This window comes from Pleurodeles waltl, chromosome 5, assembly GCF_031143425.1.
Source record: "Pleurodeles waltl isolate 20211129_DDA chromosome 5, aPleWal1.hap1.20221129, whole genome shotgun sequence".
Taxonomy (NCBI): domain Eukaryota; kingdom Metazoa; phylum Chordata; class Amphibia; order Caudata; family Salamandridae; genus Pleurodeles; species Pleurodeles waltl.
The window spans coordinates 834,203,415-834,217,689 of record NC_090444.1 but is presented as its reverse complement, the minus strand read 5'-3'; the positions used below and the strand labels follow the sequence as shown (position 1 = coordinate 834,217,689).

Genomic DNA, 14,275 nt, shown 5'->3' with positions numbered 1-14,275 from the left:
GTCGAACAGCGTCCTGTAACAAACCATGCAGTGCTGATGGCATCTCCAGGTTTTTTCGCCGTAGTAAAGAGAACTCCCAAGGGGTTGGGAGCTCTCCCCACCTTCAGCTGGGGGAGACGGGTGTCAGACCTGACGTACTGGCATCTTTGGCATGGTTTCCCCTACCTTTTTGCCTTCTGGCCTGTTTTTTTGACTTCATTTTTGCATATAATTGCCATATTTAATTGACTTGTAAGTCCCTGTGAAAGTGCTCTATATGTGCCCAGGGCCAGTGAATTAAATGCTAATAGTGGGTCTGCAGCACTGACTCTGCAACCCACTACAGTAGCCCTTTAAATATGTCTCAGACCTGCCACTGCAGACCTGCCACTGTTTACTACTTGCCAGGCCCAAACCATCCTTTTTCTTGCATATAAGACCCCTCTGATGTAGGCCCCGGGTACCCCTAAGGGCAGGGTGCAGTGTATTTAAAAGGTTGAACATGTACGTTTTTAGGTTTAACATGTAGTGAAAAACTATTACATTTGTTTTTCATTACTGCAAGACCATTGGGGTTACATTGAAGCAACTTTTAAGTGTAACTTCCAATAGAGAAAAGATAGAAATTTGGAGTTTGGTGTCTCTGGACAATTTAAAATCACAACTTATGGTGAAGTCACATTTTAAATAGTAAGTCTGAAAATGCCTTCTTTAGAAAGATGGCATTTCCTTGCTTTAACTACTCTGTCTCTGAATACACATCTGGTGTGGGTGGCAGCTGGGCTGTGTGCATTCCCTTTAGACTGTCACACAAAGGGAGCTGGGGGTCTGCAATTTGCAACCAGGCTGATGGGCCTTCCTGGGCTAGATGGGAGGGAGTTGCTGACACTTACACCTGGCTAGGACTGAGCCTCTCCCCACACAAAGGGCTGCATACCCCCCTGTAGACTATCTGGAGCCAAGGAAAGTAGGACATGGACCTTGGGCACTTCAAATGCCTTTCTTTGAAGTCTTCCCCACTTCAAAGGCTCAACTGGGTATAAGCACTAGACTGCCAAGAAGAAAGACTGCTGTGCTGCCATTAGGTTCAGCCACTCTGCTCAACTGCATTGCTGTGTTGGCCTGCTGCCTCTTGCCTGGGAGTAAGAAGGACTGGACCTTGTTCTCTACATCCTCTGCAGAACCAAGTGACTCCAAGGGCTTTCTGGCTTGCCTCCTGTTCTGGAAGTCTCAGGGCCATCAAAGACTTGCGTTCAACTCTGCTTCAGTTGCTGGACCCTGTCACTCTTTGTCCTGCCCTGCCAAGAGGTGCCAATCCAGTCTTCGGTCAGTGACGATTCAACAATGACGCGGGGGACAACTGCGAGTTTGGGCAATGACGCAATGCATCTTGTTCAATGTATATGTCCATTCTCCTTTGGTTTCAGAACCTTCCACATTTATCAATAGTGGCCAGCATTTTCTAAAATTTCGACTCACTAAGCTGAGTGACTGTTTTTGTAAAATTGAAAGTTGCATGCCCAACACATTTTTGAAGTTCAGTGAGAACAAGAGTGAGACTTTTGTGATTACCAATGACACCTCTTATTGGTTAGTTGGGCTCTGACCGGACCTTTGGGGACCTTTCAAACCTCCATTCTCCGAGCTAAAACCACTAGGATACTATTGAATCACACATTATTTAGACCTTATATGGAATTGATTGGACTGTGGATTTTTTGCAGCTCAAACTTCTTTGTAAGCCCTTTCCTTAGTGCTCATGTAACTCACACCTAGGTAGTAAGTACCATCATTTTCTCAATACTGTATTATTGTAATGCAATTTATTTAATAGTTCTTGCTTACTTGAAAGTGAGCTGTACAGGCTATACAATTTTCTTATCACATTCATCTGTATCCAACATGAAATTCTGAGCACTGCGTTGCCTTTGTGTGAAGCACCCCATAGAGTTTAATGGTGTTTATATTGCTCCTTTCATAAGATAGGTCCTCTTTTCCTTTCTAAGTATTTGGCACCGTATATCCTGGACTGACATCGTAGATCTTGAGATCTGTTTCTTTCCTTAGGCTCCACACTTTCAGAGATGTTTGTTAAGACCTACCTCCCTTCCTATCTCCTGTTCCTCCCTTTTGCTATTTAGAATTCTAGCAACATGAAAAATTATATACAAAGAAGAGTCAGGCCTTGAAGCAACCTTCTGACATTTTTACATGATCAACAATGACAACCTCCTCTACATTCTCTAGATTGCAAACCATCTCACTGTATCTTAAATAGTTCAAAGGGAAATCTATTCTGATCCACCACCATTACTTCATGGAGTACCACAAAGCTCCGTACTGGTCCCTTCACTAATTAACACATATGCTGACCCAATCAATAAAGTGATTAGGGAGATTGGCCTCAATATACACTAAGATGTTGAAAACACTCCACTCTATCTTAAAATGTTGTTCTAAGCAAGACTCTGCTAATCTAAAGAAAGGGCTAGACATGACTGAGACTGGATTTCCAAACTCTTTCTAAAGCTCAAGCCTGACAAAACTGAATTCTTTCTCAAATCACAAAACAATAACGTGATACTGGACCATGACTGCCTCTTAAAAAGTAGACCAACAAAAGTAAGTAAGCCAAGTTGGTCAAAGTCAATTACTCACTATTGAAATACTTGATCTGTGAACAGGATCTAATAAGTATAGCCCAAACAGTTATTTCTAGACAAGACTATGGAACGGTCTTAAACGCAAGCCTCCTTAAATCAACCCTACTGCCATTAAAATGTGTACTGAACTCCGCAAAAAGACTAATAATTAACTACGAAAACAGAACACACCTCACCTGTTCCAAGATTGCTGAACTATATCCCCGTAGAGAAATGCTGCACACAGAGATTATTCATATCATACCACGCCTCACACCACAAACCCCTAGTTACTTAACTCCAAAACTTCACATACTTTGATAAAATAGCAACTCCAGAAACAAGGAGTAGGAGAAACAAGGAGTAGGGCTTGAAATTTCTAAATTCATAAAACAAAAAACTCTGAGCAGTCATTCTCACGAGCAACAGTGCAGATCTGGAAGAACAGTCCTCCAGAACTGAGGAAGGTCCCTTCATACGAAATGTGGTAGTATACCCTGTCTGTCAATCTGTCATGTTGGCTTGTGTTTTATATGATAACATTTAGCTCTAGCTTGTATTACATCAGCTTTGATGAGAGTGATCACTTCGTATGGCGGATTTTACAGTAGATATACTATTCTCCACTTTTTCTGTTGATTGCCTTTGGCGTCTATATAGTGTTGAAGGAACACCAAAACAGGCTTCCTAAAACAACAAGATGCCTATGTTTCAAGCTGGCGGATGCTGCCTTGTAAAGAAAAAACTTTCGAAAATTCAACATACAAGTTCTTTATTTCTTACTGCTTCCTCGATCTGATGTTATCCTTTGCATTTTTATTACAGATTTCTCCTATAGAATACAACAATAAAATTTGACACAGACATTTACCATAAACCCGTGAGTAATAAAATACTTCATTGTATGCTAAACGGGTTTGCTCTGCTGTGATTTGTAAACAAACATTACAACAAATGCTTAGCCACCAAGAACTTTAAACCATCACACTCCAGCCATATGGAAAATTCCTTTAATAATGGCATGATAAGTAAATTCCGTTTGTAATGTGTAATACTTGCATTCCACATCTGCACCAATCACTACAGTTTTGCATTCCAGACCCATCTCCTGCTTTGGGCCTGATTTATAAGTGAATGTTTTTGTTAATGTCTTTGCAAGGAATCCACAAAGGAATTTCTAGTGGTTGTAAATGGTTTTATGAGGGTGATATCTCCATCATGAGTGTGGAGCAATCTGCATTCACAAATCCAGACTCAAGAGCTCTAGGAAATTGTAATTTCAAGGTGTGGTTTGCTTTGGAAGTTTCGGAATGGTCACAAACATGGATATTTGTAGGCATTCCCGAGCTCCAACCTGATTCTTACCCACCATGGAAATGGTTGGCCATTTTTATCCAGACAGGGGCAGGTGTTTCTCCACGTTCAGGACGGGGAGAGGAACGGACCACCTACACATTTGGTGGGGTACAGAGGAAGGGAAATCTTCACACGCTAAAAGCCACCCACATGTAAACGTAAATCTCGGTGCAGATTTACTACTTTTTTCGCAACTCAAAAACTTTATTTTTGTTTCGAACAGATAGGGTAAAGATGATTCAAGGGTGATATTACAACCAACTTAGAAAAGATGAAGCTACAGCCTATATATGTGCATAAAATTGATTAAAGTACAATTGATAGATCAGCAAAGCATAATCAACAATCACAATACGATTTCTACGAGTGTGCTAAAATCTTTTTTTTTAAACATAATCTCAGAGCATGTTTTAGTGACTACAAAAGCAAGACTGGGTAGTGTGAAATATTGCTATTGAGATGGTCTTTGAAAAAATATTGTCTCGAAATAATCATTAATAGTAACCACATAAATTGACATGCTTCAGTAGTTAGAAAACGATACGAAATAAAATATATGAATATAAAGCGATGCTTATGAAAGATACGGAGATTTTCGATGAAATGAAAAACTGATCTTGCATCTTCAAATGCAGGAATTTGAAGCACTCAAGCAGATTTCTTTTGTGGTGGATTTGTGCTGTAGCTAGTGGGGGGGGAGCCTTCACGTGCTTTACCAAAGCAAGATAAGGTCATCGCAATAGCAGTTTCCACAGTTGTAGCGATTTCTTTTTTTGTCTCTCCCTGTGATGGATTAACTTCCATTATATCCACCGCTGAAAGCAGGCCTGAAAAGAAACAAACAGAATTTTCTGAAAAAAAAAAGCTGTAAGTGGGATTATGCACCTAGCTGCTTGCCTCTTTTTGGAGCCAATCTGCACCTCAGCCTATGTTGTACTCAACATATGTTACCTTCCTCCAGTGGTGGCTGCTACTCAAGGGGGGTTGTGGGGTGGGTGGGGTGGATATATAAAAAAAAAAAACACCTTTTCCATTGGTAGAGACGGTTCTATCTCTCTTTCATCCTCTTCCTTTTCCCGACTCCCGGCAGCATGGAAACACACAGGCTCCCAGACACCCCTAAGCCAATCACTACACTACTGTCAGCAGCATGACAGCAGCCTCATGATTGGTCTAAGCGGCCTGGTTCGGCTCTCAGACAGGGAGTAAGAGCCTGTGCACGTTCTCATACTGGCTGTGCAATACAGATGGATGGAGAAATGCTAAGTGCGCATGACCGTTTGACCATCCCAAAATGGCCGGCCAAACGGTCATGCGTACTTATGGTGCACTCCACTCCACCTCCAGCCCTCCTCCAGCCCAGCCCCATTCCTCCCTATCCTGGCTCCAGAGGAAAAATGAAATGATAATAACTTTGTGTCATCATTTTATTTTTCCTTTTTCTGCACTGCATAAAGCAGTTGGACGAAGCTCCTCTGCCTTAGCGGATGAGCCGGCTCTGCCTTCCTCCAATACTAGCCTGCGTCATGCAGCGAAACACAATGCTGCACAATAGGAAATGAAAAATAATTATATGAAAAAGTTCTCAGCGTTTTATTCAGGACCACTGGTAGGCATGAATGGGTGTTTTCTCAATATGTATGAATTTGCTGCATGTGCTCATAACCAATCAAATATAAACAAAAAAATGATGTGTAGCTTATTTTGTTTCAATAGTACTGACATCACTTTATGGGGGTGCAATACCTATTTAGACACCTTCATAATGGCATCTGCCCACCTTTAGCTGTTCATTGCTGTGATAAAAAGCCTAACAAGCAGAGGTAAATGCATTAGGTTTCGCCTTTGTAATTATTAATGTTTTTTTTTTGGTAAGTTTTAAGATGGTGAGCAGTTGTGCAATATAAGTTGAAGAAACTTAAAAAAAGTGAGGATAACATTAATGGAAATTTCTACAGCACGCGGAGAGGGGAGGCAATGAAGCATGAGGACAGACAGCATGTACCTCTAACTACTAAAACTGAGCATAATGGGTTGGCAGAATGGCAAGCGGGGGACAGGAATGGTGGCCAACTGTAAAAGATGGGAACAAACATGAAAGAAAATGGTGTACCTTTGAGAGAACATAGCGGAACCTATGTACTACAGCAACTTTGAGAGGATGCAGTAGTTCATACCGGGACAAAGTTATAAGGTCTGAAAGACGGAGAAACTTCCTCGCAGTGCAGAAATAAATACTTCAGGGTCCTCTAGGTGAAACAACTACCACACAATACCAGTGCCAAGAAAAAGCAGGCACTGTGATTACCCAGAAGTTGGTATGGTACTGGTGCAAAATATGGCAAACGTGCATATCTCTGTGTAGGCAATACGGTAATTGGTTGTTTAAAGGCTTTTGAGCTAAACAGTGGGCAGCATGGTGAGGGCTGGTAGACGGTCAGCTGCAGAGCAATGAAGTAGTACTCACCTTATTGTGCAAGATTCGAAGAGATCCTAGCTGGTGGAAATGCTTCCATCATAGATATAAAAGGGTATATGAGCCGGTGTCTGGTTGGAAACGCAGTTTCATACAAGTCTACCCTTGCAAAATGCGGCTAATCAGGCTGCCTTGGGGAACATTTGCCACTGCCAAATGGATCTGTGCAAAACAAGTCTTCCGTGCAAGAAGTACTCGTTGGCCGTGCCCCCATAGTCAAGCAGAGCGTGACCTACCACGTGCAGAACACATGCACAAAAAGTAAAACACTACCATTTGGTAAGCGGTTTCATCAAGAAACAACATCACATACACAGGCACAAGGTCGCACCCATCAGAAAGTCACACCATTTGTAAAGACCTGAAGCCTACCATTTATAAAGACCTGAAGCCTGTTTCCAGCCATCTGTACCAAACCTTGACGCCCAGACACCCGTACTGCAATTGAACCCAACTAAAAATGTGTTTAATGTGTTTAATCATTCAGCAGAAGAGTGTGAGTTTAAACAGAAAGCGGGGACTCAGTGCACATTCACCTACTATATAGCCAATCCGCTGGAAGCTGAGGAAAACAAGAATTCCAGCCTTGTTTTGACGTCAGAGACCTGAGCAACTAAAATGTGTTCAAACACTCACACAGGACCCCGAGGACGACAGAGAGCAGTTATGTTGAGTGAAGGGAAGGGGCTGGGAGCAAAGACAAAACATTAAAAAAATTTAACTAAACAAAAAAAGTTCCACAAAAGTGGATGAAAACAGTACTTGGGCCCTCGGACACTGATAAGAAAAAGACATGAGGAAACGTATGAGGAACAAAAGGCTGTATGCTACAGCCAATAGAAATGAAGGGAAAATTAGTGGCAAGCACAGGAACTAATGAAGAACAAGAAAAGCAAGAGGGCGGGATGTAAGTCCCTTTTAAGAGCTATATTAAATACAATAATTTCACAAGCATGGTGCAAGCACTGTGCATGCAGCACCTAAAAAACTGACAATGTGATCAAAGAAGTGCGATTTGATGGACTGGGGAATAGGTTTTCAGCAGTAGGAAATCAAAACGTTAAGTGTTTAAATGCAATTCATTTAGGGTGGGTGGAATGTCTTCTTCTTTGTCAGTTTTTTTAAATTTAATTGTTAATACAAAATTGTCTTTCTTCTGCATAAGTACATCCACGTAAATTGGCTCTCCACTGCCTTATGAGCACAGTCGTCCTGATTAAAATATATTGTTACACTGGTTTTACACATTATACAATCTAATTAAAGCGATTGCTTAAAATTATGGAACAAAACAAAGGATTACATTAAAATGCATTTCACTGTGGTGTGAAAATTGGACTTATCAAGCTCACAGAACTTGAAATCATAAATTATTTTAGAAAAAATGCTAAACAAGCTTAAATTATGCCACAATGGGACATTAACAACTTATGCTACGATTTTCAGATTTTCATCAAATTGATGGGTATTGCCAAGCTCTCAATAGTGGCAGCCATGTTTTTCAAACAGCAGTCGTTTATCTTTTCTCTCAAGGTGACTATGATAAATTTAATAAGAACTTAGCATAACAGCAAGAGTCCCTTGCGGTGATAGACGTCAATTTTATCATTTGCTTACTTTATCAAAGTTGTTTAGCTGCTATGTTATAAGTTTGTGTTTGCCAGCCCACAAAACAGTTAATAGAAAGGCTGCATTAGTTGTGTATTTGCAGGGGGTAGACTGAGGGTGATACTGGTTTGCTAAGGGACTGTCAGACAAATCAGACCACCCATTTCTTATGTTTCTCATGAACACTCGGAGACACATTTTGCTTCAGGTACACTGAGTGCAATCTTTAAAGGCTGTCCTTTTTACTAAGCCTGCAATTCTCCTCCCTCATATTGCAACTCTGGTAATTATCTTCCATTTAGCTTTACATTTCTACTGTCACATAACTTCTTGGTGTTGCACCTGTCTATAGGAAGTCTTCAATATTTGCAAAACTTGGCCTTCTACTAACTTTTAAAAAGGCCCAGTGGCCGATTAATAATAGCATTAATTGATACTGGACTTAATACTACAGGGGTATTCTGTTACATACTCTTACATGCTTTTGTTAATCATCCTGCAAAATTTAGATACCTATTAGTGAAAAGAGGGCACAGACACTTCTTTTTGTAGCTCAAGTGCAAGTTCAATTAAACTTTATTTGGTCAAGTTAGTTAAAAATACCATAAAAGTACAAGCACAAACAGCATGTTAGGATAAAAACCAACAAATATATACATAACTAAGATACTAAAATTAGCTATACATTTTAAAATTACAAATCTTCAAAACATCTGATAATGTATCATTAAAAATCCAAGACCATATCTAATAACATGTCTGTTTCTCTGATTAAAATGCATATTTCCTTCTTATGTGTAAAGCGGTTAGCAAGTAATTTAATACTGCTGAACAGATTTCCTTGGACGGTAATCGCTGTAGGTAACCCGTTTTTATAAGATAAAAAACTTTTGTTCAAAAGAATTGGATGCAGAAATCTCCATCTAGGTGAAGAATATAGGGGACAAAACAACACGAAATGCTTGGTTGTTTGACCTCGCCACCGGAAAGGCGAACAAATGATGGACTAGATTCCCCCGTAATCAAGCGAGATAAAACCTATAATCGGGCTTCATTAACTATGTTAAATATGGCTGTAGGGTTGATGATGTAGCTGTATGCATATGTATTATTATTGAGGACATGCCTAAAACACTTGCTATCCTAAGTTCTTCACTGTATGACAAGTAAGACTCAATCACCTTTGCCTTACAACTTGGTGTAACAAACTCTCGATTTTAAAATACGTGCCCACAACCCAACATATAAAACACCTTTTCTATATAGGTAAGCCAGAGGGTTAAAGCCCTGTTGCCCAGTTTCAGGCAATCTGCATAAACTTGTCTAGAGAAGGTACCCTGGGGCGTACTCCAGATTTTTACTCATAGGAGCAGGGGGTCTAACGCAACACAATCTTCAATATGACCCTCTCCTTGTTCCATATGGGTAATGAAGCTAGAAATAGTTTTATAAGTGGCTAAAAGCCTACAAAAGAAGCTATTATCGATAATCTGGAGTTTCATTGCCCAAGAATAGCCCCATACCTCAGCCCAGTAGGTAACTACAGCTATACATTTACTCTTGTACAACTGGACTAGGTCAAGTATCGGCCTTTGCCCTAATTTTCTCAAAAATCTAAATATTGCATCACCCGTTATCCTCATTTCTTGTGCTCTCAGGGCCACTAACTTGTCCCAATTCCCCTTCAGATTGAATAGGATACCTAAATAATTAAAAGTCTGAGTTTTTGCAATTGGTTTCCCCCTGAGGGTTAAGACCCTATGCTTGTGCTTTCCTGGGCCGCATAACATTACAAATGACTTTTGGTCATTTACCTTTCACTCAAGACCAGACATAAAACTAAAAAACCCATCCAAGACTTTTTGCAGGCCGACAGCCATACGAACCAGTAAAACCTTGGTGTCAGCATATAACAGTAATGGGACCGGCTGATGCAACCGATTAAAGCTTCCTCTAAGGTATTATATATAAAATAAAAAGGGAAAAGGTGCTTAAAATATAGCCTTGTCTAACACCCCTGGCTACACTAACTCTAGTGGTAATATCCTGGTGGATCCACTGGATAATATGTTATCTATGCCTGCTAGTTCCATCATCTCCCATAGGGCCTCCCTATCGACCATATTAAAAGCGCAGGAGAGATCCATAAAGGCCAAATGCAGGGCCCCATGTTTAGCCATCACATACTTTCCCAAGATAAGAGGGAGAATGAGAGCCTGTTCCATCGTCCCTAATCCAGGACGAAAACCTTCTTTCACAGGGCTGAAAAAACAACTTTCCTCCACCCAAAATTCTAGTTCAACAATGAATACGTTAGTGAAATTGGGTGGTAGGACGCAGGTGAGCTCAGATATCCTTACTTGAAAATAGGAACAATAATTGATTATTTCCAAGTCGGGATTCGGCCTACCTTAATTGCAGCCCTCAGGACATTCGCAACCAGTGGGGCCAAGGAGATCTATATCTGATTTAAACAAATGAACAGGGCCTGGTGCCTTACCTGGGGTTGCACCTTTTATTGCATCAGAAACCAAGGCTAAATCCATGAGGTTTGCCACCCAACAATTCTCCCCTACTTGCCTCTCAACCTCTTTTATATCAGATTCCCTGTTTCCAGAGCTGAATATTTTTGTTAAATGATTTACCCAATCCGGCTCTGGAATATGACATATAATCTCGCTTGGTTCACTTTCTGCAAAAAAGGAGGAGTTACTATATTCCAAAACAGCCTATTATCCTTTAGTTCGGCTCCTTTGCATATATCGTCCCATGCTCTTGTTCTAATTTCTGCCTTTCTCTGTGTGAGGGCTTGTTTATACGTAGCTAACTCTTTCCATATCTCGGAGAATACTATTGGTGATCACCTTTAATGCCTGCAGGGTGATGGTACAATCATGGGAAAACCAAGAATAAACGGGGCGTCTCGTTGGGTTTCTTTTTTTACAAATAGCCCTTTTGAAACTGCCTTTCACAAATCTCCAAAGCTTTTTAAAATATACAGAGGCTCATCTAAAGGAGAGAGCGGCAGCCCAAGATTTCCCCACTGTGTTTGGAAGCCAAGAATGTTACCGGGTCTATCGCTTCCCATCAAAGCCATACCTCCTTACTCACTGAGTATGAAACTGAAGCCATTTGCTGCCGAGATGTGCAATTTGCTGTTTGAAACGCTAAAGATAATGCAACAGGATTTTGGTCACTAAATGGGAGGGTAAGCAACTTAAAACAAACAAGCTGACAGGCTAAGTCTCCTGATAAAATAAAACAAAATCGATTGTTGTGCCTCTCTTCCTGCCTATACAATTTGGTAAATTAGCTTTTTGATGCCCCAAAACCTCTGAGGAAAATATTACATTTACAGATATTATTAGGCCACTGAGGACTTCACCATACCTGTGAAAAGTGGCTTACTTCGTGATCACAGAAATCGATAATCAAACAAGTCAGCTGCCCCTTCATTTGGCATTTAGTGATATTAAAATCCCCAGCCCAAATGATGGAGCTGGAAGTATTGCTTCTACTGATGTGTTCTGTGATCTGTCCTCCCAATTCCTCTATGATATGGAGTGGATGAGAGTTAAAATAATTAAAATAAAAATTAACTAAAAATACACTGTGGTGGGCTGGAAAACATAACTTTAGAATTTGGTAACAAGACCTTGACTACGAAACTTTCACTTTCAATGAGCTGAGGGAACTAGCATCAAAAAACGCTATTCCCCCATTTGCTCTCCTAGCAACTGATAGGATAGCACTCGAGCAATAAGATCTAAATCCTTTTAGGGGTATGTTCTCTAAGGCCCATGTTTCCTGGCAGCAAACAATATCATAGTCCCCTATAAAAGACAACCAATTCTAATCATTTAGCTCACCACAGATCCCAGTGACATTCCAAGATAAAAGGGACAAGGGCTCCTTATGTTTAATATTGAAATATTCAAAGTATCAGAGGAACAAACATGTCACTGGCTCCTCATATTAACTATTGATGAAATGGGATTTTCACTAGGACCCAACTGAGAAAATATGGGAACGTTATATAGATCAGTACCTGTGTCTGAGTTGTTATTCAGTATAGCAGAACTATGAACAAAACACATTGGAGGGGATGCGGCCAGAACATGTTGGCCCATATCTTTATCTTGTTTATTATGAGACACATAGGTTCCCTCATGAAGGAGTCAATCATTAGCATCTAAATCACTGAATATAGAGAAGTGATTTGCCAGTAAAGGCTGTGAAACCTGCTGACTGTGTTAGGGGCTGCAAAAGTTTACTATCACGGTATCTCCTGGATATGTTTCTTTGACGGCCCAACACCACCCACTCACCTTATCAATAAAATCTAATTGGCCAGGTTCCACTGGAGGTCTAGCCTTTGTTTAACCAAAAAACTACTACATTTTTTAAGGATGACATTGGCTCAATCTGGCCTGGTGGTAATTGGGGGACGTTAGCCAATATAATGATGTATGGACATGAGGCTGGGGGGAGATTAAGAACGGCAAGCTGGTTGATGCTACTAAGATTAAACTCCTTCCAGCAACTTTTAGCTTGTGCCGAATCAGGCACTCTCATCCTTGTTAACACCAACTGCTGGGGGTGCATTACTTGTGGGGGATAAGAGAAGGGGGCTACATCATCTAATACTTAAGTTGCCAGGGACCCAATTTTGCTGCATGTTGGGTGGAAAAGCGGGAACAATTTTAGGGGGTCCATTACCCACGGAGATATCAGAATAAGGTTTAAAACATATAGGTGGTTCTGGTGTTAAAACCATCTCTCTCATCCGTTGGCCCCCTTCCTTAACACTCAATACTCAGGCTATCTGACTCAGTTTTTCTTCTATCCTTACTAGGTGGTCACAAATTGGGCACAATTTTCTATCAAGTAATTAATTTGGGCGGTCCTTCATGCAATCAAAAAAGTCTCCTGGGGGAATTTATTTGTACCGAGGATTGCTGGCCACCCGCTTCCTGTATTGCCTGTTTCTTGTTCTGAGCCTTCTTAACAGTCCCTTTACTCTGTTTGGTCGGACTCTCCTCACCGAGTTGTTTCTCCGCAGTACCTGAAATGGGGACAGTGGGCAATCTAGCTACACAGTCTTGGTTCTGCTGTTGAGAGGAAGTTGTTACTCTGTTACCCACAAGATTATCCTCACTGTACCCCTGCAACTCTGTGCATCCAGTAAAAACAGGCCTTTAATTTAAGCTATTTCCATTGCCAGCAGTACTGCTAATACTTGGTGCTACTGAAGTTGATTGCATAGTCATCAGCGTTAGATTTTCTGATGTCAAGGAGAGCCGACACTCAGCCAGTTTAATTTGTTTGTAGCTAAATCAACTGCCCTCACTAAAAAGTTATCAATAGTTGGAAATGGGGGTTTTGATTGTAACTCCCCCCCTGCCCCAGTGGCCACTTTTTTCTCCCCATTTGTCCTTAGAGCCAATCTGCAGGAGACAGGCTTATATTGCACACCTTAAAGGGAAGGCTTCAATTAGTAAAAAAGACCTACCCTGATAGTCCGACAAATCAAGACACACCAATTTTGGAACGAAGAGTAGCCCAGAGAAACAGATGCTAGATGAGGAGCCCGGCCTCTGTCAGTCTGTGACGGGCTAAGACAGGCCAAACTGTGGGAGAACAACAGCGCTTTAATAGTGCTTCAGTGCATTTGGGGCCGCCCAAGTGAAAGGAAGGCTAGGGGCTGAAGTACCACCCCTGCCGCAAGTGTCCAGAAGGCACACTGATGAAAAGTCTGAACTCTTTTTGTAGTAATTTTATATGACTATTCCCATTTTATTCCCATTTGAGGTATTTTGAGGCAATTTATTTAAAAGAGTACTACAAAAGTACTACTTTACCTACTGACAAATACCTTTGTGTGTAGGTCCCAAATCAGCAATCCTCTGTCTAGTTGTATACTTATCCATTCCTTCTCGTAGAACCAACACCAGCCCTCTTTGTCACATGATAAATCTATGTTTAACTCTCCTTTCTACTTTCTTCTCAAACATACTTTCTATAACACATCACACCTCCACATATTTATCTTTGCTGGCTTCCTTCCCCGTTATATTATTATGATTATCAGTTATGATTTTAAAGCCTTTAAGGCCTACTTCATTTAAGGAGTCCTGGTGCTGGTCATTATGAACTGCTGGTTAATCGAATCTCCGTCCCTACCTAGTAAACAACCAGGTTTTTTTAATGGATT

The 14,275-nt window shown here is 40.8% G+C and overlaps 1 protein-coding gene across 1 annotated transcript in view; it reads right to left on the bottom strand.

Moving 5' to 3' along the window:
- Nucleotides 1-3,376: 3,376 nt before the first annotated feature.
- Nucleotides 3,377-14,275, bottom strand: part of ARG1 (arginase 1) — a 221,880-nt gene continuing 210,981 nt past the window's right edge. The window contains exon 8 of the mRNA XM_069234881.1: nucleotides 3,377-4,804. Coding sequence (XP_069090982.1) covers nucleotides 4,626-4,804 — 179 coding nt within the window. The 3' untranslated portion in view covers nucleotides 3,377-4,625. The remainder of the gene's footprint in view (nucleotides 4,805-14,275) is intronic.